Below are 27,090 nucleotides of genomic sequence, written 5' to 3'. Positions count from 1 at the left end.
TACTGTTGTACCAGGCCGTGTGTGTGTGTGTGTGTGTGGTAGGGAGAGAGAGGGAATGCGTGTGCACGAGACAAACAGTTGATTGATTTATTGGAGGATCTTCCAAATGTAAATGAGAAGAAGCAAGTGAAGTGAAGGTCTGATTGAATGACTCATCTCAACGCAAGCACGACATGCGACTGATTTCCGAATTGTTTTGGGCTGCAAATTGGTGAGTGAGTGCGCAAGCGTGGCCTGGAGTCAGGGGCTCGGGGGCTGAGGGTCAACGGCGCCATCGGGGAAAAGCCGAAGCGGAAAGGGATTCACGTCATTTTGATGTCATCGGAAGGGCGGTGCCGAGACACAAGGTGTGACTCCCAACTTTCCTTTCTCCTCAACTGATTCTCAACGAGCGCCTTCCGATGTTTGCGTGTCTCCGGCAGGGAGTATTCCGATCTTAAGTCATGCTTGTTCCAAGGACGCCGAGCTATGCTGCGGGCACGGCAAACTTCTACAGCGTGACTGAATCCGAGCAGAATACATGCTTAGAAAACGCACAGGGGCTCAATGCCGCTTCTCCACTGCCGCTTTGGAGTCAACAAAGGAAAATCAAAACAACAGTCCCGCGCACAGCGCAGGGTGATCGGTGATGGGACAATGTCATTGCGGTCTGCGGCACTCAAAGGTCTTCTTTTCTAAAATGGATTCTCGTTTATCTTTTGGCCGGCCCAAATTGGAAGTTCCGGGCCGGCCAGAAAAACACACACGAAAGCTCACTGACAGACTGACGATGCCCACCGACGGCAACGCTTTTGTTCAAATTGGAACGGAGACGATTTGGTGGTGGTGGTGGGGGGGGGGGGGGGGGTTGTCGAGTTATTGACTGAATATTGTGTATTGTGTCTTGCTCATGACATACTGTCCACTTGGGTGCTTTTTTGGGGGGGGGCGGTAAATTCCCCCCCTGTCGCAAGTGTATTTGTGAAGTAGTCACCTGCTGAGGATATCGATCAATGCCGTTGTATCTTTGGTGTCAAGCTCTCCGTTCAGTCCCGTTGCCTATCATATCTATCTTATCTGTGACTCAAAGTGTGTGTCGTAGTACTTTGGGCAGTTGAAGTATCGATAGTACAAATGATGACGGCGCAGTTGCTACGTGTAGTTAATGCTGACATCGGTTGTTGTTGTTGCGTCGGAGTCCGAGCCGGCTACGGTCACGCGTCGCGTTGTGTGGCTCGGTGCGAAGGAGACCGCGAGGCAGCCGCTGCGCGTCATCACAAGTACGCCAAGAGAAGGTGAAAAGCAGACAATCATGGCAAAAGCGAGCAAGTCCACGACGTCGAAATGCTGTCCATTTCGTTGAGCGGAGCGGCTTTTTGTTGGCAGCAGGAGGAGGGTGCTTTCTCCCTTTTATTTTGAAGGTCCGGGAGGAAGCGGCGCGCGTGTCTCCTCCTGCCGGGGGACGCGGCTTGGCTCCGGAATTCGGAGACGTTTTCCCATTTACGGCCGAGCTTCACTTCGCTTGCTGGTCGCAGCAACGAAAAGTGGCCCACCGCGCAAACGAGGACGAGGGCGACTCGGTAGACGAACAACAACTTGACGGTAAGTGGACTTTTCGTCACGTGTTTTGGGCAGCCCTCAGGTGGGCTTCGACGAGTCCGTTTCGCCACCGGCGCCGCCGTCGCTCGCCCCGAGTACCGACGTTGCTCAAAGTTGACAACGAGAGGCAAGAAGACGTAGTTGGACGCGGTTGAGGGACAAAGTCAGCCAATCGGTCACTCCACGAGTCTATTGCCGCTCATCACTTTGATGATTTTGTATTTCTCGCCCCCCCCCCTTGATCCCCTCAATTCCTCGAAGACTCATGAAAACATCAACCGAGCGTTCGGATCAATTCTGTCAATGATTGGCAAGCCGTCGATGGAGCGATCGGAGTGCCGGCGACGGAGGCGGATGATTGTTGTCGGCCGACTTGATGACTCGCGCGTGTGTCTGCCCGAGTGAAGTTGCGACAAGTCCGCGGGGCTCACACCGCCTTCGCGGTTTTGTCATCGTGGAAGAGCCGACCTCTTCCACGATGAGGTCGACCTCCAAGCGACGACACGCTCAGAAGTAGAAATATGATGCGAGATATCGGCGTGAGCTGTACTCGCGCTTTTGCGTGGGCGCGTGCGAGCTGGCCAAAAGGCGCACCTTGCCAACGTGAAGAGCCGAGAACCTGGTCCCGCTCGCTCGTCACTTGGAAATCTCCCAGCCCCAAGGACAGAATATTAGGAGGTCAACGCTGGTTATTGATTAGCGATCAGCGGGAGATAATCAGGTGCTGCGAATCAAGCGAGAAGCCGGGGAGATGATAGCGTGCGCGTGATCAGCACCTGGGCTATCTGGCTGACTGACGGCGTGTCGACCTTTCCCCCTTTGAGACGCGCGTCGGCTCCGGAGAGTCGTCGAGGCCCGCCGCCCCTCCCGAGCGTCCTTCCCGCCGGGAGCCCGCCCGCCATGTCCCAGCGCACGCAACTGGCCCTGCTGCTCTGGAAGAACTTGACGTACCGACGCAGGCAGAAGGTGAGCCCTCCTTTTTGTCCTCCTCGCAATCGAAATCCCGCGTTTGGCACCGAAGCGTTCTCTTGGACCCGGTTGCTTTTGAAATGACGGCCCTTGAAGTTGGAGAACGGGTCGAGGTCTTCGCTTTTAAATGTGCGTCCGTGGCTTCGGCAAACGCAGAAACTTGCTCCGAGCTGGATTTAGGCAGCGGGCGGAAGAAGACGCGACGCCCGCCGTCGTCCGTCAACGGGCCGGCGCCGACGGCGAGAAGCGGGCCGTTTTGCCGTCAAAGGGAGATGACGCTCGTCGGCCGTGGTCACGCGTGTCGGATCGAAGGGCGTCGGGCGGCACATGGGCGTCGTCCTGCGCCACTCTCGCCCTGAGCGCCGTTTCGTGTTTCCCGGCAAAGTGAGAATCGAGCGGCGTGCCATCGGCGGCAGTTGCGAGCACGGTGGGACCTCCGCTTACAAAATGAATCGGTTCCAGAAGAAATTTCTTCACCCGAAAATTTGGGAAGTAGAGACGGCTCTTCCGTGTCAATGCCCCGACAAAAAGTTCAGACAGAAATGTTTTCCAAAGCATCAAAATGCATTTTTTGCCCTCTTGAGTTCACGTTCTCTCTCAGAAGCGGCTTTCGCTTGGCCTTTTGTCCAGAACCCATCCAAGGACGTTTGCTTTTGTCGGCTTTGAACAACCTTTCGAAAATATCCGAGGCAAACGTACCGGTGAAGACTTTTTTCCGGGTGATTCACATGGACGTCGTCGGAGCACCCGGTGGCCCAAGGGCCGAATGACGAGGACGCCGCGTAGACGCGTCCGGCAGAGGTCCCTCTTAGCCGGCGGGAAGATGCTAAGCGCTAGCCGATGGCAGCGCAGCTAGAAGTACGTTCCGTTCGCGGGGAGCGGGACAGACTGTCTTTTTACCGATCTTGACATTTCTTTCGGAACAAGAGGCAATATTTTCCCGTTGAGACCTTTCGTAGCTTGGACATTTGCAATGAAGGGACGTCGGTCAGTAGAGGTCCCGCTGTCTTTTGAAAAGGGCCCATCTCAGCCCATCGCAGTTATCTGCCCGAGTTTAGGCGTCGCCGTCGCAACCTTTGTTGGCCGAGGCTACTCCCGAGGTTTGCTTGGGGTGACATTTCAGCACGGGCCCAAAATGAACTTTGACCTTTTCATGTGACCCTGGTGACGTTTTGCACAACGGCAGCAAGAGGCGTTGTGCAAAACCGGGCCGTCCACTTGCGCGCCTTTCTGTGACTCTTCCGCTCTCTGCGCGGCGGACGGGGCCGGGAAGTGGCCCCTCGGCTTCGTGGAGCGGCGTGACGGCGTCTGCTCCAAAATGGCGGCCTGTCAAACTCGCGCTAGTTGCGCTAACATCCCTTCGTAGTCACGAGGGAGTCGAGAATGAGGAAGCGCCGCTTGCGCTCGAAGCAACCACGCTCATCAGCCCGATTCCAAGAGTGACGAGTTTTGCGGGCGCTCGCGTTGGAATATTTGGAAACCGGCACCGCAGCTTCCGTTTGGCTCCGTTGGCCTTTTTGGTTGGCAGCGGGGGGGGGGAAAGCGCCTTTTGGGGTGATATTGCCCACGGCCTGGAAAGGCCTTCCGCTCGGAGGCAATCGATGATTCTTTTGAATTTGAGGCCGCTCGCTTCTTTCTCAACGTGTCTCTCGAGCGAGCGCCGCGCCCCACCGGCTCCTGGGCAAAGCCCCTCCCAGATTGGCCGCCAAATTTCCCTTTTGAAATCTTTGCGCCTCGGCTTCGTTTGTGGTCTTGGCACATTGTCCCCGGGCCCGCGTGGGTTTTCTGCGGGCGCTCCGGTTTCCTCCCACCTTCCAAAAACATGCGCGGCAGGTGAACGGAACACTCCAAACGGTCCCTCGCCGCGAGCGTGAGCGCCGATGCTCGTTGGTCTGTGTGTGCCCCGCGATGGGCTGGCAACCGGTTCGGGCTGTGCCGCGCCTGCTTCCCAAAGTCAGCCGGGAAAGGCTCCGGCGCGCCCCGCGACCCTCGCGAGGAACAGGCGGTTTAGATAACGGACGGAGGGATGAAATATGCACCAGTGGGCTCGCGCGGGCCCGCGTGGCAAAACCTTTGCCACGCGGCCGTGTCAATTTGAGCGCGTCGTCGCAAACGATGTCGCTCGGTCAGAAAATTCAAGTGAAATGGCGCAAAGGGAAAAAGATGTTGTTCCCCCTCCCCTCTGACACCACGACTACAAGCGTCACAGAAAGGAGAGCGGGCGGCGGTCCCCCACCGGTGGCAAAAGTCCTCGGGGGTCCCGCAAAGGGAGACAAAGTCAAATCCAGTTTTTAGGCGTTGAGCCGCTCTGCGGCTTCTGTTTGCAGCTCCAGCTGCTGGTGGAGATCGTGTGGCCGCTGTTCATCTTCTTCATCCTGATCGGCGTGCGCCTCAGCTACCCGCCCTACGAGCAGCACCAATGTGAGTCCGTCCTCGGCCTTCGCCTCGCGCGTTTCCCGGCGACTCGCGGCGTCACGTTGACCTTTGCGCGCGCACCGAACCTCCGTTCCATGTAAACACGGCTCAGCCGGCCAGCGAGCGGCTGATCGATAAGCTGGGTCGGCTCATCGACGTTTGCTCACTCGTCGGGCCTCCTCGTGTGTCTTTTTATCTTTTTTGCCCTCCTTTTATCTTTCTTTATGGACACCATAAGCGGGTGACGTCAGCTGCCGAAGGTCGTCTTCGTCTCGGCGGTCGGGAGTCGGTGGCCAAACGCCGCGGAAAACCCATGCGATTGACAGCCTTGATTTTGCTCTTCTTATGGAGCCCGCTGTGTGTTTGGCGACCGGCTCGTTGCTCCGTCGCACTTTGGCGCGCGTCGACTCGGATTGGATCGCTTGCCGAGACGAGAAACAAAGTCGCTTTGGGAGAAAATGAAGCGCGGGACTCGACTCAAGTGTATTTCTGGAGCAGGTTCAAACAACCGCCGCTGTCTACAAAGGGCTCCACATGCAGCAGAAATAACTCGTACAGCAAATTACTAACGAAGACGGGAGAGAGCACAAAATCGGGCCTCCCGCCGAGTCGAAAGTCAAAGAATAGGAATGAGTCGGAAAGGAGGCCAGCGGGGGCGGCTTGCCCGACGTTCAGCGGGAAGTCGTCCCAGAGAGAGGGAGCGGCAACGGAAAAGGCCCCCGTCCCCTCGGGGCCTCCGCTTAGTTCTCGCGACCTCGAATAGCGTCTGGTCCGCAGACCTGCTCGGGTGGGGCCAGGCCATTTCAAGATTGGAAAACAAACGAACTCCAAAATGTCCACGGAGCCAGAGAAGGGAGGCCAGAATCGCAGTGATGCGCTCCTTACTACGAGCTCCAGTTAGAAGGTGAGCGGCAGCCTTATGGACCGACCGGAGACGCTTGGCGGAGGATCAAATTAACGTGCCTTCCGGTCGTCCAGGCCGAGATGTGACGAAGCCGCGAATTACTGTTTCAAAGTGCTCTTGAGAAATCAGAGGCTCGACTTGGATGACGCCGGATTTGACAACTGCACAGATTTGCCGGTCCAATTTCAAATCGCTGTCCCAAGTTCCAGACTGCTCAGGAGATAAGGAGCCAGGGGGGCCAAGTCGGCAGGATGGCGTGCGCAAGGCCCACTGGGACCAAAGGCCATCACTTCTGTCTTCTTTTCATTGAAGTTCAAGAAATTCAGTGCCATCCACGTGTCTCGATTTCCTCCAGACAGGAGAAAAGTGGTCTCCATTTTTTTTTTTTTACTCAGAAATTGCCAGTGCGCTGACAGTCACCAGCATAGCAGTGAAAAGAAATACCATGTTTCCTTAAGACGGAACCCAAAGGGAGCAGATACGATGAAAACGGCAGAGGCCCCAGAATTGAGCCCTGTAGAACACCACACAACATGAAGAGGAAGAAGTTACGTTGTTGTATGGAGACATCGTAGAAGAGCAAGAGAGAGTGACAAGGGCGTAGAAGATCCAAAGAAGAAGTTGTTTTGCCATCAATCCCTTCCAAAACTCCCTTTTCATTTCACTCAACTGTCAACTCTAGTCCACTCTGTTTTTTTTTTTTCATCTGGTGCGGAGGGAGTCGGGAACCCTTCCCTAAATTTGAGGTTGAGCGACTAAAAAGCCTGACAGAGTGACTGATTCCCAACACAGCCGTGTGTGCGTGCGTGTGTGTGTGCGTGCGCGCGCGTGCGCGCGCTTTGGAGTCGTCAGAGGAATGTGCGCTGCAGTGATTCAGCCACTTTTTTAACCTGCGCTGACTTGTTGCTCGCGAGCCCGCCGCCCTCCCAAGCCGAGAGCGCTCTGGTGGCACGCTTCGTTTTGCTCACAGTCTTTCAAAGCAAATGCTGCCGTCGTGTCGGATTTTCAGGTGAGGGCATGAGCATTGGATTTGAAGTGGTTGCGCGGTCAACAATGCACCCCCCCGCCCCCCCAAAAGAAGCAATGTCGCACTCCCACGGGTACACACACGCACGCATGCTAGCTTCTACTTGTGTTGCACTTTTAATCGGAGTTAGTTTTCATTTACATCCAGTTCGTTTTGCGAGCCACTTTTTCTTCATTGACTGTTAGTTGGAGTTCTTTCAATAGAAGCAGAATCTGTCAAGTGCCCTCAAGTCAAATGGAGGACAATGGCAAACAAGCGACTCTCTTTGGTTGCACACTTTTGATTTGGACCGAATGAATGACGACGGGTGACGTCAGGAGGACTTGAGTCAGCAGCGTTGGCCGGCGTCGTCGTATTTTCTTAATCTAATCGGCGGCCGTAAAAGGCTTCCGCCAGCCGGGGTCAAGGCCGGCCGCCGCGCTTGACTTGCCGTTTGCCGTCCGCAGGTCACTTCCCCAACAAGGCCATGCCGTCGGCGGGCACCTTGCCGTGGATCCAGGGCATCCTCTGCAACGCCAACAACCCGTGCTTCCGGGGCCCCACGCCGGGCGAGTCGCCGGGCGTCGTGGGCAACTTCAACGACTCCATGTGAGCCGCGCCTCCACGCCGGTCCGCCTTGCCCGTTTGCCCGAAGCCTTCCCGCTCGGCTTCGAGCCCCGAAAGGCATCCCCGATGCCAACGCCTTTGGCTTTCGCTCCGAGTCGGCCTCTGGGTTTCCCGTTTGGGACACCGAAGCATCCGGGGCTCGGCTCGGGGTTTGGGCGTCTGCTCTCAAACCGGGCTTGGCTCCCCCACGTCGGGTCTCGCCAGTCTCGTGCTTTCACGTGAGGCTTTCTCCACCCATCTGGCTTTGCGATTGGATTTCCGAGCCCGGCTTCCGGTTTTCAAACCGGGGCTTTAATCCCGCCTTCGAGTTTTGAACGTGGCTCGGGGCTTGGAATGCGGGTTGCCAGCCCGGCTCAGAACACTAAGCCGGGGTCGGCTTCGCGTTTGGAGCCACGGCCGGGCTGTCCGGCAAAGTTTGAGCTCTGGTCGCGTGCGGCTGACGAGGCTTTTGTGCGTGCAGAATCTCTCGTCTCTTCTCCGACGCCAAGAAGATTCTTCTGTACAGTCAGAACGACAAAAACTTGGAGGGCTTCAAGGAGCTCGCTCGCGCCCTCCGAAAGCTCCAGAGCAGCAGAACAGGTACCGACAACACACCCTAACCCTCATCATCGTCATCATCGGGTGAACCAACGGCGTGGTCTTTAGAACCGCGTTTACGGGATGGCACACTCGGGCCAAGTCCGTGCAACAGAGAAAAAGATTGCAGTTGCACTTTCTTTTTTTTTCTTTTTTTTTTAAGCCAAAGCATTACTACTTTGGATTTTGACGGTGCGACAATAATCGCCTTGTCAAACGACAAGATTTACATGTTTTGTTTTGTGGGGTTTTTTGTCATTGACGGTTGCGCTGTCAGACTAGCGGACGAATCTCGCGTCTTGGACCGGGCAAGTCCGTCGCCGACTCGACCTTCGGGGAGCCGGGACGAGCACCTGTCAAAGTCGTGTCGACGGAGGCGTTATCCGTAGCTGCCGTTGTTCTCTGCTCAGAAAAGGGAGGGACAAAAAAATCACCGGGCATCTCGGCCGTCGGTCAAATGTTGAGGATGAAGAGCGGCTCACGGCCGGATCGACGGCCAGCGGGAGCGCCGGAAGAGGACGGGCCCGATGGCTATTAGCGGCCGTGGAAGGTAGCGGCTTGCAAAAGCTTACAGCTAGCCGATCGAGTGAAATGAAGCTGTCCTCAGTAGAAGTGCCCAATTTCTCGTTTGCGTGTCGCAATTTCTGCGATGTAGCTCATCTTCAAAGACTTTCCTGAACCTTTTTTTTTTCCCTTTCATAGTTTTGTTTCGTTTTTCTCCGTCCTTCTGCCGAAGAAACGCGACGCCAGCTTTGCAAGCTAGCTAAGTTAGCCTGTTTGGTATGCTAGCTCATGCGCTTGAGAATGGAGAACATTTGTCTTTGTCCTGCACTTTTCTTTGTTCTCTTGCACGCCGAACAAACGGAATTTGGCGCTTTGTCTTCGAATGATCCCGGCTTGGGTTCCAACCTGCTCTGACCTGCTTTGATTGTGGCGGGAACGAGCTGCCCCCGTGCGTGTGCGTTGCGCACGCTCAGGCGATCTCTTTGGATGAACCAATTGGAGCCTGAGAACGCGCGAACTCGCAAGTGAGGATTTGTCGCGGGCGGCCGAGCCTGATCAAGCGTCGGCGTTGCGATGACCGACTTGCGTCAGCCCGTCACGTTTTTCCTTGCGAGTTTCGCTCTTGTTTGGAAGTTGTACTTTTACGGCGCGCTTTGCTGTTGCCATGGCGACGGGATATTGACACGCTCGCCGGGGTTGCCCGAGGGTGGGAAGGTGTTGCAGGTCGTCGCCGTGTAAAGCGGCAGTTGCCTCGCGCGCCATTGGCGAGCCACTCCCCTTAGCATCGGACCGCTAAGCAGCCTCTTTGGGGGCCACGGTCAACATATCCCAGAAGAAGCCATCTCCGCGGCAACGTGGTCACGCCAGTGCCGAGAGCAGCTCGCCATTCTTTTGACAATCGATTCTCAAAGAATCAAATGAAAAGCAAAACTTTCTATCGCGGTATGGAATGACAGCACATTATTTCAGTTTGACAGAGCAGAAAATGTCTCGTCATAAATTGATGATCATTCGGTTTCCGCTTTGGTGCGTTACGTCCGTCAAACAAAAATCGACCGATATGTCGATTGTTGTTTTTAATGAGCAAATCTAAGAAAGAGTTGTCTTTCGTTCACACGATGAGCCGCCTTTGCGGCAAAGTGTCGCGCCGACTACTGCTGAGGAAAAACGTATTCCATGTCAGATCTTCTCACCCCCAGCCCTCTACTAATCGTGGACGGGGTTGGTATTGACGAGTTTCGCGTGTACCTGATGCCGATACTTGCCCATCCCTAGTTGAGTGTTATCAAAGAAAGGAAACGCTTGCTGGACCACTTGTGCAAGACCTCCGGACGAGTGGCAACTTGAAGGTGTGACATCATCAAACAAGCCACACAACACCTTAGTGTGTGTGTGTGTGTTTTCAGGCTTCAAGTTGAAGCACTTCCTGCAAGATGAGGAGACTTTGTCCGGCTTCCTTTTGAAGAACGTGTCCTTTCCCGCTTCCACGGTGGCTCACATCCTGGAGGCCGACGTCGACCTGGAGAAGGTCAGCATCACATCATCATCATCAATGGATCGATCGAGTGTCCAGCGTGCGTGCGTGCGTGTGTTCAGGTCCTCCTGAGCGGGTTCGGGCTCCGCCTGCGTGACGCGTGTCCTCGCAGGCCGGGCGGCCGCAGCCTGCGGGAGTTTGTCAACATCGGCGACCCCTCGGCCGCCATGATGGTACAGGAAGTGGTGTGCGGCGCCCCGCTGGTGTGGCTCGACCACGCCGAGCGCCGCTTCCTGGACAACGTGGACTTCCTCAAACCTGTCCTGGTAAGACGCACGCACGCCTCACTCTACTGGCAGCGCTCGCGGGCGCGTGGGAGTTCACGAGCGTGTCGCGACGCGTCTCTTTCCTTTTGTCGACAGTCTTGCTTTGTGTCGCCAGAGGCGTCTTTTTTTTTTTTTTCCCCCGGCACAGGAAACGCGACGTAAGTGGGCGCGGCCCGAGCGTGTGAACTCGGCCGGGCCTGCGAGCACGCCGCCTTTTCGAATGCTCGTTTCTATAGCAACGTGCTACGGCGAGCCAAACACCGAGGGGAACGGAATAAAAAGGACTTTGTGGACAGATACTAGTGGACTTGTGCTTAGCTTGTGCGTACATGCACCAAATGGAAAATATAAATCCGTATTTTTCAAATGGATACTTTGAAAGAAGCTGTTACGAAGGAAAAAAAACAGCTCACTGGAAATGTGCCGCCAAGGGATAAATGTCCCAGGACGGTTGATGATGTCAACTGAGGGTGGGCCACAACAGCCCGCCCCCCTGAGTGGGTTCTCCTCCGCAAAGTTGTCCAGTCCGAGTCATGTCCCATGATCGCCGCGCCGCCGCTTTCGCCGTCCGTCAAAACAACAACAACAAAAAACAAGTCGACGTAGGACGGCTGCCCTCTTGACCGGTGCTAAGTCAGCAAGCTGAGCGCTGCCAGTCAGAGCCGCGCAGGTTTATTGCGTCAAATGTTGCCCGCTCGGCATCCGTTGGGGTGTGGTCATTCTGGAAGGGGGGATTCCCCCATCGGCGGCCCCTTCTCAAGGTTTCTCATGTGACCCCAGAAGCGCTTTTGGGAATTTTTCCTTGCCCTCCTGGGCGCAAAGGTCCGGCCGGGGATGTTGTGAATATTTGTCAAGCGTGGGCATGCGAAGAAGCCCTTTGACACTGTTTGCGATTAAGGGCGATCGAAAGACGACTTAAGAAGCCGGTGCCCGTTTTTGACCATCACGCGTGTGCGTCTTTGTGCGTCTCAGAGGGACATCAGATCGGACCCCGAAGCCATCCGGGGCGTTTCCGTGGCGACCAACAAGCTGCTGGACAGTCTGGGCTCGCTGGCCGTGGAGGTAGGACGCTGCCCTTGATTTCACAGGCGGCGATGTCAGAAGACGCGCCGTCCTCGCCGTCCTGATTCTTGTTTGATCTCAAAGGAAGACGCTGCGGGAAGTTGGGTTCTCAGAGTGCGCATGAGTGACAGAGCGCGTGTGATTTCTCTCGGAAGAAAAATGTGACAAGTCACGTTAGCCGCTTCGCGGTCAGGACACCCGACGTCTCAGCTGAACAAAGAATCAGAAGCAACAAACACACTGCGTGCGCATGTGTGTGCGTGTGCCACCAGCTGTCTTGCCCTCGTTGACTTGTGCAGTCTGCGGAAACATCTGCAAGCGGCTTTCTCTCACGACATGATTCCGCATTGCCGTCGGGTCCCGTTCGGTCCGAAAAGGCCGACGTTTAGACGCGGGACAAGGAAGTGGGGGGGGGGGGGGGCTCTCGGAAAACTCGACCGCAAAGCGGAGATGCGCCGTGTGCTGGATTGAAAATAGGGAGCAGCAAGAATGATCACCATGGATGAACGTGTTGCTTTGACAGCAAACTCTGCCGCTTGTCACCGTCAGCAACAAGTGGAGAAGAACAAGAGCGGAGAACAAACGCCTTCTTCAATCCACCGCATAGAACCGCAAAAAAAACTTTGCACTGAGTTGCAGTGTTTCCGTGACTGTGACGCTCCCCAAAAAAAAAAAATAATACCGTATTGGCCCGAATATAAGACGGCCCTGATTATAAGACGACCCCCTCTATTTCAAGACTCAAGTTTGAAAAAAGACTTTTTGAACACCAAATTAATTTTTATCCAGAAAATAATGACAATACATCTGAAACAAATGATTCGAACAATATATTTGAGAGAAAAAGCATGTTCATTCAAATCTAAAGTGCAATCACATTCGTAAATGAATGGCTTCTGGTTTTTGAAATGTAAATGACATCATAACTTCTCCTCAGCTGCCGGTTAACCGGGCCGATCTTCGATCCACTTTTCTCCAGATTGTCGCTACGTTTCTCCATTTTCTGTTATCTCTTCTATTATTTTCTTCTCTTTTCCTTCTTACCGCTATTTTTTATTTTTCTTCTTCATGCTACCGCTATTTTTATTTTTATTCTTCGTGGCAGGGGTTCACTTTGGCCTGGGGAGTCAAGCTCAGCATTCGCTTCAATGATATCTGGCGCCATCTAGCGTCGTGAATGGGTATACTGTCTAGACCCCGAATATAAGACGACCCCCACTTTGTCTTATTTCAATGCAAAAAACACCGTCTTATATTTGGGCCAATACGGTAGATCGGCTCGCAGGCTCCCTTTCGTTTCCAAAATCGATCGCAAGCTGTTCTCGAACTTGAAATGTGTTTCTCGTGCTCGGATTTAAAGTAACAACTTCACTCGTGCTGCTTTTCGACTGCACACAAATCGAATGCTCAGGAATGAACTGGCCGGGAAATCGTCGACCAGAGTTTTTGGGGGCCGAATATCCCAATCGGCATCGGGGCTCATCGTGATGATCCAAACAGAAACCGATTGCGGTGGGAATGAAAGCGCTCAGTTGGATGAGCGCGAGGGTCGCGATGGATGGCGCGGGACGCTCCGCCCATCCGCACGAGCCACCGAGAGCGGACGCGACTGAGCTCCAATCTGCGCGGCGTGCGTGTGTTGCAGCTGGCCGGCATGAAGAGCTGGGTGGACCTGAGGAAGGAGATCATCTTCCTCACGCGCAACGCCACGTCCTCGCCCAGCGCCATGTACCAGGCCGTGTCGCGCATCGTCTGCGGCCATCCCGAGGGCGGCGGCCTGCAGATCAAGTCTCTCAACTGGTACGAGGACAGCAACTACAAGGCGCTCTTTGGGAACCACAACAGCAGCGAGGACGACGCCGCGCAGCGCTACGACAACTCCTCCAGTCAGTTGGCAAAACGCTCTTCCGGGTTGCTGCCCGCGCTCCGCTGCTTCCTGTCCTCTTCATCGCCTTCCTGTTCGCATCAAAGCCACTTGCTGTCCACGTAGCACGACTTCCCGTCCGGCACGCCGTGCGCAGAGTTTTTCACACTCGGTTGCAGAGTTTTTCCGCTCCGCATCCGTCACGCCGCCTCCTCTCCTGTCCACGTGGCTCCGCGTACCGCCGCTCCCGTCCTGATAGCGCTTCCTTCTCTTCACTTGGCTCCGGTCCCCTTCGAGTCCACATCACCGAGCTTCGCTTCCTGCCGCGCTCGTTGGCGCGATGCCGCTTCATCTTGGAGCTACCGTCCGCGGCGATGGCCAGAGAGCTCGTCCGCGGGGACTTGTCGGAAGTCGGCCGACTTCCCGCAGCGGCCATCTCGGCGCGTTCCCGAAGATACGGGCGCCATTTTTAACAAGCCTCGGGACGTGACGCGATCCGTCGCCGTCCCGAGTGTTTGACATCGCTGGCGCGTGTGCGCGCGCAGCTCCTTTCTGCAACAGTCTGGTGAGGGACATGGACTCCAATCCCATGTCCAGGATGATCTGGGAAGCCGTGAAACCGCTGCTGATGGGGAAGATCCTCTACACTCCCGACACGCCGGCCACGCGCAGGGTCATCCACGAGGTGAGGACGCCGCGTCGGCTTTCCTCTCCTCGGCGGCGCCGGACGACACTGGTTTGCCTGCTTTGCTTTCAGGTGAACCGGACATTTCAGGAGCTGGGCGTGTTCAGGGACTTGGAGGGAATGTGGGAAGAGATGCGACCCAAAGTTTGGAACTTCCTGGAGAACAGCGAACAGATGAACCTGCTGCGGGTAATCTACTTGTTGGGCTCGCAATTTTGCTGGAGATGAGAATCCATCGAAGCGCTTGTCGCGTACGTTTTAGTCTCTGCTGAAAAACAACGTGACCGCCGCCTACTTCCACGCTCACTTGGCCGCCACCGACTGGACGGTGGCCGACGTCTCCAACTTCCTGTCCAGGCACGCCGACGAGCGGCGAGCGAGCGGCGGCGCCCTCACCTGGAGGGATGTCTTCAACGAGACCGACCAGGCCGTCACCGGCATCTCCCGCTTCATGGAGGTGAGCTTCCGGACGCGGCGCGGCGGCGACTGGTGAGGGCTGGCGCCGAGGCTTCCAGCTTCCGCTTTTCTTGAGCCGGGCGAGTGAGTGGGGCTCGACCGCCGTCCGTTTCAGTGCGTGAATCTGGACAAGCTGGAGCCCGTCCCCACCGAGGAGCACATGATCAACCAGTCCATGGTTCTACTGGAGGACAGGAAGTTCTGGGCCGGGATCGTCTTCCCGGACGTTGGCGCCAACGCCACGGAGCTCGCCCCCAACGTCAGCTACAAAATCCGCATGGACATCGACAACGTGGAGCGGACCAACAAGATCAAAGACGCGTAAGGACGAAGAAGTGCGCGTCGGGGTTTGGGGCGATGCGCCCGCGGCCGCCGGAGCTCAGCTTTGCGCTACGCGCCGCACCCGCGCTGCGCTTTGTCGGCTTTTTCTCAGGTACTGGGACCCGGGTCCTCGGGCGGACCCCTTTGAGGACATGCGCTACGTTTGGGGAGGCTTCTCCTACCTGCAGGACGTGGTGGAGCAGGCCCTGGTCCGAGCCATGACGAGCACCAAGGAGAAGACGGGCGTCTACGTCCAGCAGATGCCCTACCCGTGCTACGTGGACGACATGTACGGACGGCGCAGTCGGAGACGGTGGAGGCCGCTCCCGAGCGCGCTGACCGGCTCTCCTTCTCGGCACCCTCAGCTTCCTGCGGGTCATGAGCCGCTCCATGCCGCTCTTCATGACGCTGGCCTGGATGTTCTCCGTGTCCATCATCCTCAAGAGCGTGGTGTACGAGAAGGAGGCGCGTCTGAAGGAGACCATGAGGATCATGGGGCTGGACAACGGCATCCTGTGGTTCAGCTGGTTTGTCAGCAGCCTCATCCCTCTGCTCATCAGCGCCGGACTGCTGGTGCTGATGCTCAAGGTGGGCTGGTTCCAAGCGCTTTTTGTGGCCCGGTGTCAATGATTCACGTGTGCTTCTTAGACAACCTAGGCCTCCTCGCCGTCTACGGTTGATTGTGGTCCGCGTGCGGTCGAATCCGCGAGGGTCTGGGGTCATCCGCTCGATTCCGGGCCGCTCGTCCGATTGCGATTGCGCGGTCGATTTTTGCGCCGGTGGTCCGGCGTCACTTGTCTGGGTCATTGAATTCTGAACAGGTGTGTTTTTAAACGGGACTTGAAAGTGGAGAGAGGTGTACGGTTTTGGAGGTCCAGAGGTAGACTGTTCCAGAGCTTTGGAGCAACGCGACTGAAGGCTCTGGCTCCCATGGTGCTCGGGCGGGCAGGGGGCGCTGACAGGCGGAGGGAGGATGAGGATCTGAGGGAGCGAGTGGGGGTATACGCCTGAAGAAGGTCGGACAGGTAGGGAGGGGTCATGTATGTATATAGGAGAAGTTTGGAGTTGATGCGGTATTGGACAGGGATCCAGTGGACATCGTTAGCGTATCCGAGGTCGGTATCAGTCACGTGCCCCCCGCCACGCTGGTGCCGCGTGTAAATCATGCGAGCGCATTCCTCCTTCCAAGGCCTGCGCGGATCGACGGTTAAAAGCCGCACGTAATCATCCGGACGTGTCCGATTGCTTGGGGTGGAGCCGCCGGGGCGCTTGCCATCGGTGTGACAATGCGGCCATCCCGCTCACGGGATTCTCTGCCCCTCAGAAAGGAAACTTGCTGCCGTACAGCGACACCGGCGTGGTCTTCCTCTTCCTGGCGTCCTTTGCCGTGGTGACCATCATGCAGTGCTTTCTCATCAGTACGGCGTTCGCTCGAGCCAATTTGGCCGCCGCCTGCGGAGGAATCATCTACTTCACCCTGTACTTGCCTTACGTACTCTGCGTGGCCTGGCAGGACTACATCGGGTTCGGCGCCAAGGTCTTTGCGGTAAGAAGGCCCGCCGCTCGGCGGGGATTGCGGCGGGACTCTTTGGCAGGGGGAGTCCCGACCGAGTCTGACCCCGCCATCTCCCGCAGAGTCTCCTGTCCCCCGTGGCTTTTGGCTTCGGCTGCGAGTACTTCGCTCTGTTCGAAGAGCAGGGCGTCGGCATCCAATGGAAGAACCTGGTGGCCAGTCCCCTGGAGGAAGACGACTTTAGCCTGCGCACCGCCATCATCATCATGTACTTCGACTCTTTCCTGTACGGACTCCTCACCTGGTACATCGAAGCCGTCTTTCCAGGTGCGTATGGTTCAGAGGGCGCCGGCCAGCCCGTGACGCCCGCCTTTCTGATCGGGTCGGAACGCGAGTGAGAAAAGATTGATTTGCGGTTGACGCTGGCTTCCCCTGAGCTTGAGAGAGTTTGACACGACGTGACTCCGGGACCCCGAAGCGGAACAACAAAATGAGAGCGATTGAACTGAGCAAAGTAGCACAAGATCACGAGTCGCCGAACAGAAGACAATTGCGGTGGAAACTCGGGAATAGATAGTGGACAAAACTAAAGAACCACTCCCATGTGTGGAACCGACGGTAGCAAGTGCAACAATTGCTGAATTGCGCACGTTAACAAGACGAAACCAGGGCGATGGCAAAGCTAGACATGTCGAGAAGTATCGTCCACCAGGAAAGCGGAATAACTGACGACAATGCGCTGGCAAAGGTCAGTCACGCGTCTCCCGTTTCTCCTGCACTGAAGAACCCGGCGTACAGATCAGGTGCGCGCAGGAGCCTGTGCCCGTCCACGTGACCCGGGCAGCCAGGCCGCCAGGCAGCCAGGCCGCCGGGCCGCCGCGCAGCGAAAAAAACAACCGGGCAGACAGTCAGATTTTACCGCGGCATTTTCATTGGTGAGAAGCGAACGAGACTCCTGGTCCGGCGTGTCAAGTGGCGACTGGTTTGTGTGCGGCAGGCCAATACGGGATCCCTCGCCCGTGGTACTTCCCCATCACCAAGTCCTACTGGCTTGGCGAGGAGGAGAACAAGTCCAACAAAGTCCCTCTGCGCCGCAGAGGCAACCCCGCCGGTGAGAATGCCGAGAGACGCCGAGCCAAACGGGACGGTTCGATCGGGGGAAGGCGCGCGGGACCCAATTGCCATCCGTGTGTGTCGCTACCGCGCAGCCGTCTGCGTGGAAGAGGAACCGGCCCACCTCGAGCCCGGCGTCTACATCGAGAACCTCGTGAAGGTTTACCGGCACGGAAAGAAGCGGGCAGTGGACGGGCTGACGCTGGGCTTTTACGAGGGACAGATCACCTCCTTCTTGGGACACAACGGCGCCGGAAAGACCACCACCATGTGAGTGCGGGCGACCGCGAGCCCCAGCGCCAGTTCCGCACTCGCAAACGGGAGAGCGCCTCAACCGTGCCGTCTCGGCAGGTCTGTCCTGACCGGGCTGTTCCCGCCCACCTCCGGTACCGCCTACATTCTGGGTCGAGACATCCGCACGGAGCTGAGCGCCATCCGTCAGAGTCTGGGCGTCTGCCCTCAACACAACGTCCTCTTCAGCATGTGAGGGGTCGCTCGGAACCTTCCTCCCTCTTGAGGGTAGCCGCCGACGGTTCGGTGCATTTTACGCCGCAGGTTGACGGTGGAGGAGCACATCTGGTTCTACGCCCGACTCAAAGGCCTGTCGGAGGAGCGGGTGAAAGGCGAGACGGAGCAGATCCTCCGCGACACGGGCCTGCCGCACAAACGCAAGTCCAAGACCAGCACGCTCTCCGGCGGCATGCAGAGGAAGCTGTCCGTGGCCTTGGCTTTTGTCGGGGGTTCAAAGGTGGTGATCTTGGACGAGCCCACGGCCGGAGTGGATCCTTACGCTCGAAGGGGAATCTGGGATCTGCTGCTGAAGTACCGACAGGGTGAGTCGGCGGATTTTTGCGGCCGTGTGCCGCGCGCGAGCTCGATTTGAGAGCCCCGCGTGTGGCGCGCCCTCAGGTCGCACCATCATCCTGTCCACGCACCACATGGACGAGGCCGACATCCTGGGCGACCGCATCGCCATCATCTCGCACGGGAAGCTGTGCTGCGTGGGCTCGTCCCTCTACCTCAAAAACCAGCTGGGGACGGGCTACTACCTGACCCTGGTCAAGAAGGACCCCGAGCCCTCGCTCGGCTCCTGCGGGAACTCCTCCAGCACCGTGTCCTTCAGCAAGAAGGTCCGGCGGCACCGCGCGCCGCCTTTCCACAGAATGCCCACGAAGCGGCAGTCAACCGGGCCCCCGCCTGCTTCCGTTTGTTACAGGACGAGAGCGGTTCCGTCAGCAGCAGCGACGCCGGGCTGGGCAGCGAGCAGGAAAGTGAGGCCGCCACCGTCGGTGAGCGGCGCCTCGACCTCCTCGGCTCCGCTCCGGAGCCGCCCGCGCTCATCTTTTGTCTCCCTCTTTAGAAAGCGGGCAGGCGGCGGCGCGTCGCAGACCGGTGGACACGTCCCAGGTGTCGGGCCTGATCCTGCGCCACATCCCCGGCGCCCGCATGGTGGAGGACCTGGGACATGAGCTGACCTTCGTCCTGCCTTACTCGGCCGCCAAGGACGGAGCCTTCGTGGAGCTTTTCCGCGAAATGGACGACAATCTGAGCCACTTGAACATCTCCAGTTACGGCGTGTCCGACACCACCTTGGAGGAGGTGGGAAACCGCTGCTTCCCAAGCGCGCCCGTATGCCGTCGAAGGTTCCCGGGGCTCGAAAGTCGTTATCCCGCTACTGCAAAGGGTGGTTTGTGGACGACCGCCAAGTACGGCTGCAAAGAGCCCTCGCAATGACACCCTCGCTCGGTCCGTCGCGATGGGATGGCTGTAATGTCCGTCCGTCTACCGTGTACTTTTCCTTCCGCTCGCGTTTGGCGCCGATTGTCCTCAAGTAAAAGGCGTCTTGGCGTGGATCCAGATGGGGGAAAGCCCGCACTCAGACCATTTGCGCCGCGTGCTTTTTGTTTGCACAGATTTTCCTGAAAGTGGCTGAAGATAACGGCGTGGACACGGACATGCCCTCAGGTAAGGTCCCGTCGAGAAGACGGCTCGGACCGCGGGCTCATTTTTTGCGCGTGCAGACGGCACGCTTCCCGTCCGGCGACGACGGCGGACTCACGCCTTCGGAGGAGGCGACCCTCAGAGCTGCCTGAGACCTCTGACGGACGAGCGCGACGACGACGACGCGGCCGACGGCGACCTGGGTACACGCGCGCGCACGCGCAAAAGGCGCGCGCCCGCGCTCGCTCAGTGACTTACCCCGTGGCATTCCAGAGAGTGGAGAAACGGACAGGTTGAAGTGCGCCAGCGGGAAAGGATCGGCCAAAGTGAGCGGCTGGAATCTGACCAAACAACAGTTTGTGGCGCTCATGTGGAAGAGATTTCTTTTCGCCCGGCGCTCCCGCAAAGGATTCTTTGCCCAGGTGGGCTCCCGTCGTCCGCGCGGCGGTCGCGTTGCTCGAGCGCTTAGCATCGATGACGACGCGCTGCCGTCTCGCAGATCGTCCTGCCCGCCGTCTTCGTCTGCATCGCGCTGGTCTTCAGTCTCATCGTTCCTCCTTTCGGGAAATATCCCAGTTTGGAGCTGCAGCCCTGGATGTACGAAGACCAGGTCACCTTCATCAGGTACTCGCGCCGAGTCGCCGAGTTTGGCCTCGTGCGGCGTATGAGGAGAAAGGAATCGCGCTAACTTTGCCCGAGAGCCGTCTAGCTCCCCCCTCGGCTCACTTGTTCGTCGGTCGTGTGGTAGTGATGACGCGCCGGGAGACGCCACCATGCAGAAGTTGCTGGCTTCTCTTTTGGACCCGCCGGGACCGGGGACGCGTTGCATGCTGGGCCATCCCGTTCCGTAAGATCACGCCACCGCTGGCCTCTCGCTTCCGCCGTCTCTCTTTTGTCGCCTCTGGGCGCCGTCTTACAAGCGCTCGCCGCCGCTCGCGATCAGAGAGGCGCCTTGCACCATGGGCGACGACGACTGGAGCGTTCCGGAGGTCCCGGAGAGTGTCCGGCAGCTCTTCGCGTCCGGGAACTGGACCATGGAGGACCCGTCCCCGGCCTGCTCCTGCAGTTGCGACGGCAGGAAGAAGATGCTGCCCGACTGCCCCGCCGGCGCCGGAGGGATGCCCCCGCCCGAGGTTAGCTGGGGCGCGGCCGCCCGGCGGTGGCAGGGAGGCGGGGGGCCCCATTCGGTGACGTGCGCCTTGTGTTCAGATGAAGCTGAGCTCCACCGACACGCTGCAGAACTTGACGGGCCGGAACATCTCCGACTACCTGGTCAAAACCTACGCGCAGATCATCGGCAAGAGGTAAGACGCGCGCGACGTACGGCAATCACCCGCCCGCTGAACTTTGCCTTTGTGTCGTCCTCAGTTTGAAGAACAAAGTTTGGGTCAACGAGTTCAGGTGAGTTTGGCGCATCGCGGATGAGGTTTTCGATCCGTAACACTGCGGCACCTGACCGCTAGGTACGGAGGCTTCTCATTGGGCGCCAGGAGCACTCACGTCCTCCCGCCGGCCGACGAGATCGACGACGCCATCCGCCGCATCCGGAAAATCTTTGAACTGACCGAGGTTCGTTTCCCTCACGAGTGCCGAAAGATTACCGAGGGCTTTGGAGCGGGCGACTTACACTGGCCAATCATTTGGGGCTGGGCGGGGGCGGGTCTGTTGACTTTTATGCACTCCGTTTTGTTTTTGAGCACGTCTCGGTTTTTTATTTTGAATGATTTATTTTTAATTGGAATATTTTGAAGTCCGAATGGACTTTGGCTCTCTTTCAACTAACGTTGAGTAGCCTCGTATCCCGTGCGCAACGTTGCCCACTCGGCATCCATTGCGGCCCGCTCATCTGCGGCCCCCCTTCTCAAGGCTTCTCATTTCCCGCCCGATATTTATTGATTTAGTGGAGTTTGTTCTTGCCCTCATCGGGGGATGTCGTTCATATTTGGAGGCTTTTCTGTGATTGAGAAATTGACTCGCCTGACTTGTGAGCGGGCGGGTTTTTGTTGATGCTGCTTTCTTCGTTTACAAAGCCTGGAGCAAGTCCATTGCGGCAGTGGTTTAGTAACATGCGTGCGGGTTCATTTCATTTTTTTCAAGATAACACGTTCCGATTGCTCCCCGGAGAAAATCTGAGCTCAGTTTTGGATTCTGCATCCCAAAAGTCGTCTTGAACAGCTAACTCAACCAAACTTGGGTTTTCATCATTTTGTTGCAACTTGCTCAACTTGACATGCGTTTGTGTTCGATGATGACCTCTTTCTGCTTCTGACTTAATGTTCAAAACAAAGCCTTCATTCATGCGTGATGGTCAGAGACGGGCGCAGCAGTAAATTCGCCAGCGGCCGGGCCGCCCGTCCGTCATCATCAGCCCGTCATTTATTTGCCGCCGAACCAAGCTGTCACCGGCACTCCGCGAATTGGCTACGTTACGGTTTTGGATTCAAATGGTCAATGTGCTCCGACTGCATATGAGTGCATCTTTTCTTGACAAAGCCTCAAATTCACTTCTTTGCCGCTCCTAAAAGACCCCGCAGTCGTTCTTTGAAGCGGCTTATTTGAACCGGCGCCCGGCTCCGCGTTGAGGCCGAGCGTCGAGTGCGAATCCAACACGCGAGAGACGGGCGGCGAGCGTTTCCGTCAGTCGCCGGCGCAACGGGAGTCGGTCAGGACTGAGCCAGCGGCCGAGGCGCCACTTGCGTCATCGGCGGTACGGCCGGAACGGCCGCCCCCGGTGACGATCCGAGCTTTGAATGTCGATCATTGAACAGGGAGCGGCGGCCGACCGATTTCTGGACAATTTGTCGGCTTTCATCAACGGTTTGGACACCAAGAACAACGTCAAGGTCAGCCACACGATTGACCGCTCACTGATGCGTGAAGGCACGGATGGATTGATGGATGGATGGATCGGTGGTTCAGATCTGGTTCAACAACAAAGGCTGGCACAGCATGGGCTCCTTCATCAACGTGATGAGCAACGCCATCCTGAGGGCCAACCTGCCTCCCGGCAAGGACGCCGGCCGCTACGGCATCCGGGCCTTCAATCATCCGCTCAACCTGACCAAGGAGCAGCTGTCTCAGGTGGCGCTGTGAGTGCTCGCTCGCGCGCACGTAGGCGTAGGCGTCACGCCGCATGCGTCACGGCGCGGCTGCTTTCCAGGGTCACGACCTCGGTAGACGTGCTGGTGTCCATCTGCGTGATCTTCGCCATGTCCTTCGTCCCGGCCAGCTTCGTGGTCTTCCTCATCCAGGAGCGCGTGAGTAAGACCAAGCACATGCACTTCATCAGCGGCGTGCACCCCCTCCTCTACTGGACCGCCAACTTCATCTGGGACATGGTGCGTCTGCGTCCGACCGTCCGTTAGCGTGCGTGCGCGCGCGCCGGCTAACGGGCCGCGTTGCGTCTCCGTCCGCAGTGCAACTACGTGGTCCCGGCAACGCTGGTCGTCCTCATCTTCGTGTGCTTCCAACAAAAAGCTTACGTCTCCTCCACCAACCTGCCCGTGCTCGCTCTGCTTCTGCTGCTCTACGGGTACCCGCACGGGACTTCAATGAATCGATCCAAAGCCTTCTCGAAGCATAAATACCGAGCAAACGTAGAAAAGGCCGAGCGGCGGTCGCCGGGACCGAAGCGAGACGAGCGCGCGTCCATCCGCTGCGTTTGCATGCAGGTGGTCCATCACGCCGCTGATGTACCCGGCCTCGTTCGTCTTCAGTATCCCCAGCACGGCCTACGTGGTCCTCACCAGCGTCAACATCCTCATCGGGATCAACGGCAGCATCTCCACCTTCGTCATGGAGCTCTTCGGGGATCACGTGAGCCGCCGCGCCCTCTTTGCCGCCCGCCCGCCGCCGCCCCCTCGCTAACCTGCCGATGTGGCCGCAGGAAATCGGAGGCATCAACGACATTCTGAAGAACGTTCTGCTCATTTTCCCTCACTTCTGTTTGGGGCGGGGCCTCATCGACATGGTCAAGAACCAGGCCATGGCCGACGCGCTGCAGAGATTCGGTAACGCGCGCACGCGGCGGCGGCGGTGCGGCGGCGGTGCGGACCGTGACATCTTGCGTGCGTTGCGTCAGGAGAGAACCGGCTGCGTTCTCCTCTGGAATGGGACATGGTGGGAAAGAATTTGTTCGCCATGGCGGTGGAAGGCGTCGTCTTCTTCGTCATCACCGTCCTCATACAGTACAGATTCTGCGTCAAACCCAGGTGACGCACGCCGAATTCCAAGTTCGCTTCCGCACCGCGACACTCGCGTGTATTTCATCTCGGCGATTGTGCGCGCGTGCAGACCGGTGAGTCACGGGACCAAACTGGGAGTTCTCGGAGAGGAGGATGAGGACGTCGCTCGGGAGAGACAGCGCATCGTACACGGACTCGGACACGGACACATCCTGGAACTCCGACAACTCACCAAGGTCGTCCTCACTATGCGCGCGCGTGTACGTGTGCGTGCGTGCACGTCGGTGTTGTTGTCATCGCTTGCGCCTTTCCACCCTGCAGGTGTTCAAAAGAAAACAGAAGCCGGCGGTCGATCGACTTTGTGTTGGAATTCCTCCGGGCGAGGTTTGTTGCGCACCCGCGCACACACTCGTGTGTGTGTGTGTGTGTGTGTGCATGCGCACGTGCATTTAGCGTGTAAGTGCATGTGTTTGGTCAGTGTTTCGGCCTGCTGGGCGTGAACGGAGCGGGAAAAACGACCACCTTCAAAATGCTGACGGGCGACACCGTGGTGACCAGCGGCGAAGCCTTCCTCGCCGGGAAGAGGTGGGCTCAAAATTCATTTGTGAAGGTCACGCGCCATCGTGTTCACACGCTAACGCCCATCAGTATCCTGCGGGAGCTGGACCAGGTCCATCAGAACATGGGCTACTGCCCCCAGTTCGATGCCGTCAATGAGCTGCTGACGGGGAGAGAACATCTGGAGCTCTACGCCATCCTGAGAGGAGTTCCCGGCAAGGAAGTCTGCGACGTGAGTGGCGAGTCGGCCCGGCGGACGCACGCCGCGAGGCTTTCGGCTTCCGGGAGGATGAAGACGACGGTGACGGTGACGCTGTGCTCAACAGGTGGCCGAGTGGGGCATCAGGAAGTTGGGCCTGCTCAAGTACGCCGACAAAGCCGCGGGAAGTTACAGCGGTGGCAATTTACGCAAACTCTCCACCGCCATGGCGCTCATCGGCGCCCCGCCCGTCGTCTTCTTGGTGAGTGAGGCGGCCTGTGCCCCGCTCCTCCGAGCCTTCCCTCCCTGCTTCGCTGTTGCGCTGGCGGCTGGAGTTAACCCTGGCTGTCGCCGCGGTAACAGGACGAGCCCACCACGGGCATGGACCCCAAAGCCCGTCGAGCGCTCTGGAACTGCATCCTGGATGTCATCAAGGAGGGACGCTCCGTGGTGCTCACCTCGCACAGGTGCCTTCACGTTTGTCCTTGCCGCCTTCGCATCTCCTTGTGCGCCGCTTCCCTCATCCCGTGTTCGTTCACGTCTCCTCCCTCCTCGCGCTGAACTCGGTGTGTGATGAGCGACGCGCGCGCAGCATCAAAGGGGAACTCAACCCCCCAAAATGTTCTCTGTAAGAATACGCACGTTGTAGATCTCGTCGACGAGTTCGTTGTGAGCAAAGACCTTTCTTTCCATCATGCGAAGTTTTGGAAAGCACGTTGGCCACCGTATGGCACAGATCAAGACCGGGATATTCGTGCGCTCTGGATACCCTTTGACCGTTTCTGACACGTGTGATGATTTGCCAATTTGTCAAACGGCCACCCTAAAGTGCCAAGTCCCGGAGAGGAGGACTTACTCCATGTCTCTTGTTGTTTGTTTTGCCTGAAGTATCGGTTGCTGGTATCGGCAGCCTTCATGAGTATGTGATACCTTGAAATAAGGCCAGTATGGACTTTACTCACCCATGCCTGAAATGTAATCACTTGTGTGTGTGTGTGTGTGTGCGTGTGTGTGTGTGTGTGTGTGTGTGTGTGTCTCAGCATGGAGGAGTGTGAGGCATTGTGCACCCGCATGGCCATCATGGTGAATGGCAGGTTCAAATGTCTCGGCAGCGTCCAACATTTGAAGAACAGGTACAACAGCCCGGGCACACACGCGCGCACACGCGCTCGCAAGGCTTTAAGAGAGGCGGGAAGCGGGTGCAGGAGCTCAGCGGCTGTTGCGCGTGTGGCCGCAGGTTCGGCGACGGCTACACAATCATCCTGCGCGTGGCGGGGCCCGACCCCGATCTCCTTCCTGTCATGAAGTTCATCGAGAGCGAGCTGAGCGGCAGCACGCTGAAGGAGAAACACCGGAACATGCTGCAATACCAGCTGCCGTCATCGCGCTGCTCGCTCACGCACATCTTCTTCACGCTGGCCAACAACAAACACGCGCTGAAAATTGAAGACTACTCGGTCACGCAGACCACACTCGACCAGGTAGACGCGCGCAGGCGCACGCGCACGCGCGCATGCACACAGACGTGACACACGCTTGATTTGCGTGTCAGGTGTTCGTGAACTTCGCCAAGGACCAAAGCGACGACTATCACTCGAAAGACATTCACTCTTCCTCGCCCTCGACAAAGCGGCGCCGGGGCAGAAGCGCAGTCCGAGTGGACCTTCCTCAGGCGGACCGCGCCAAAGAGAGCATCATGTGAGCGTGTGGCGCGAGGGATCACGTGACGTGCGATTTGCGAACGAGCCGCGCGACGGGCGGCGCGGACGCCCGTCTCCACGCGATGCAAATGATTTCCGGCGGCGGCGGGAGGGCGTGACCTCGCCGCACGGCGGAAGAAAAAACAAACTTGAAGCGGTGCCAGCGCGCGGCCGCCATTTTCTTTTCGGAATGGTGTCAAGTTGCGCGTGTCGATGAAGATTCCAAATCATTTCAAATCATCGTCTGTTCATTTTATTTATGTTTGTTCGACTGCCAATCAAAGTGTTGATTTTTTTTTTATATCAGAAGCAAAAAATGTAAAAATCTCTTGGAGTTATTTTTTTTCTCTTGGGGAAAAAAAAATCTCTTCAAATGTGACAGCAAACTGTTACTGCAAACCTTCAAATCAAATAGATGCCCACTGCACAGCTTTGTGGAAGAAACCACTCCAAGCGCAGTAACAAGAAGATTCTGTCCAAACTTTTGCAAGTCACATTTGTGAAGGCGTCGCAGCCGGTTGGGCTCGTCAAAGGAAACAAAAAGTCTGAATAAAGTTCATTCTGTCTCTTACTTATGATTACAGTCGTACGTCTACTTTCCACTCTTCCCCTTTTGTTGAGGTATTCTTTTTTTTTTTTTTTTTTTTACGGGGCTCCTTAGAAAAAACAACAACTTTGCGTTCCCTCGCAGTTTTACATTCCCTCGCAAAGTCCACGATACTACTACAGTGCTACTAATAATACAGGCTATTTATAAGCGCCTTTCAAAACACTCAAGGACACTTTCCAATCAAGAACAAAAACTAAAAACCACCGATAAAATGATAAAAGACCAAAAATTGCGGGTGAGCAGCGGCAGCCGGACGCGCCAGCGTTCACTCAACCTGGAAGTGACGTTAATCTTGACATCCACCTTTGTTGTTTTCAGCTACCCGGGAGATGACCCAGAAGTACATCAACGCGCATTTAAAAAAAAAAAAGCGCCCCCTTGCAAAATAAAAGCTTTGCGTTATATCGCAATCTTTGCGAGGGAACGCAGTTTTTTTTTTCTTGCATGTCCCCTTAGGGGCTCCGTACTTTTTGAACACTCTCCACCACATTGTGATTGCATGCGC

At 57.0% G+C, this 27,090-nt stretch overlaps 1 protein-coding gene across 2 annotated transcripts; it reads left to right on the top strand.

Annotated features, from left to right (window-relative positions):
* Nucleotides 1–920: 920 nt before the first annotated feature.
* On the top strand, nt 921–26,546 carry LOC147209530 (phospholipid-transporting ATPase ABCA1-like). Of its 2 annotated transcripts, XM_086105590.1 has the most exons (49): nt 926–1,581; nt 2,403–2,544; nt 4,875–4,968; nt 7,340–7,481; nt 7,960–8,078; nt 9,986–10,107; nt 10,176–10,379; nt 11,352–11,441; nt 13,087–13,327; nt 13,851–13,990; nt 14,063–14,179; nt 14,253–14,447; nt 14,562–14,767; nt 14,880–15,056; nt 15,133–15,355; nt 16,092–16,313; nt 16,403–16,607; nt 17,278–17,391; nt 17,489–17,663; nt 17,745–17,876; nt 17,949–18,226; nt 18,303–18,523; nt 18,610–18,682; nt 18,754–18,992; nt 19,307–19,358; nt 19,415–19,537; nt 19,608–19,756; nt 19,834–19,958; nt 20,083–20,181; nt 20,278–20,467; nt 20,544–20,638; nt 20,703–20,735; nt 20,798–20,903; nt 22,103–22,177; nt 22,254–22,423; nt 22,495–22,672; nt 22,751–22,866; nt 23,006–23,150; nt 23,221–23,344; nt 23,416–23,545; nt 23,628–23,754; nt 23,840–23,902; nt 23,997–24,103; nt 24,167–24,308; nt 24,403–24,537; nt 24,639–24,742; nt 25,316–25,408; nt 25,513–25,756; nt 25,828–26,546. In XM_086105590.1, the coding sequence occupies exons 2-49, from the start codon at nt 2,479–2,481 to the stop codon at nt 25,975–25,977; spliced, it is 6,870 nt and encodes a 2,289-aa protein (XP_085961716.1). In that variant the 5' UTR covers nt 926–1,581; nt 2,403–2,478; the 3' UTR covers nt 25,978–26,546. The 2 variants fall into 2 exon arrangements, with proteins under 2 accessions (XP_085961715.1, XP_085961716.1); XM_086105589.1 differs by having other exon boundaries at nt 921–1,581; nt 23,997–24,308.
* The last annotated feature ends 544 nt before the right edge of the window (nt 26,547–27,090 follow it).

Source organism: Hippocampus guttulatus, chromosome 2 (assembly GCF_054856545.1).
Source record: "Hippocampus guttulatus isolate MCC_2025c chromosome 2, RoL_Hgut_1.0, whole genome shotgun sequence".
Taxonomy (NCBI): domain Eukaryota; kingdom Metazoa; phylum Chordata; class Actinopteri; order Syngnathiformes; family Syngnathidae; genus Hippocampus; species Hippocampus guttulatus.
Note: the sequence above shows the minus strand (reverse complement) of the source record. Positions and strands in the feature narration are given on the sequence as shown.

Coding starts and splice junctions, on each gene's coding strand:
- LOC147209530 (XM_086105589.1), top strand. CDS start 2,479: ATGTCCCAGCGCACGCAACTGGCCCTGCTGCTCTGGAAGAACTTGACG. Junction 18,683..18,753: donor AAGTGAGGCCGCCACCGTCG/GTGAGCGGCGCC, acceptor CTCCCTCTTTAG/AAAGCGGGCAGGCGGCGGCG. Junction 23,546..23,627: donor AGATTCTGCGTCAAACCCAG/GTGACGCACGCC, acceptor GCGCGCGTGCAG/ACCGGTGAGTCACGGGACCA.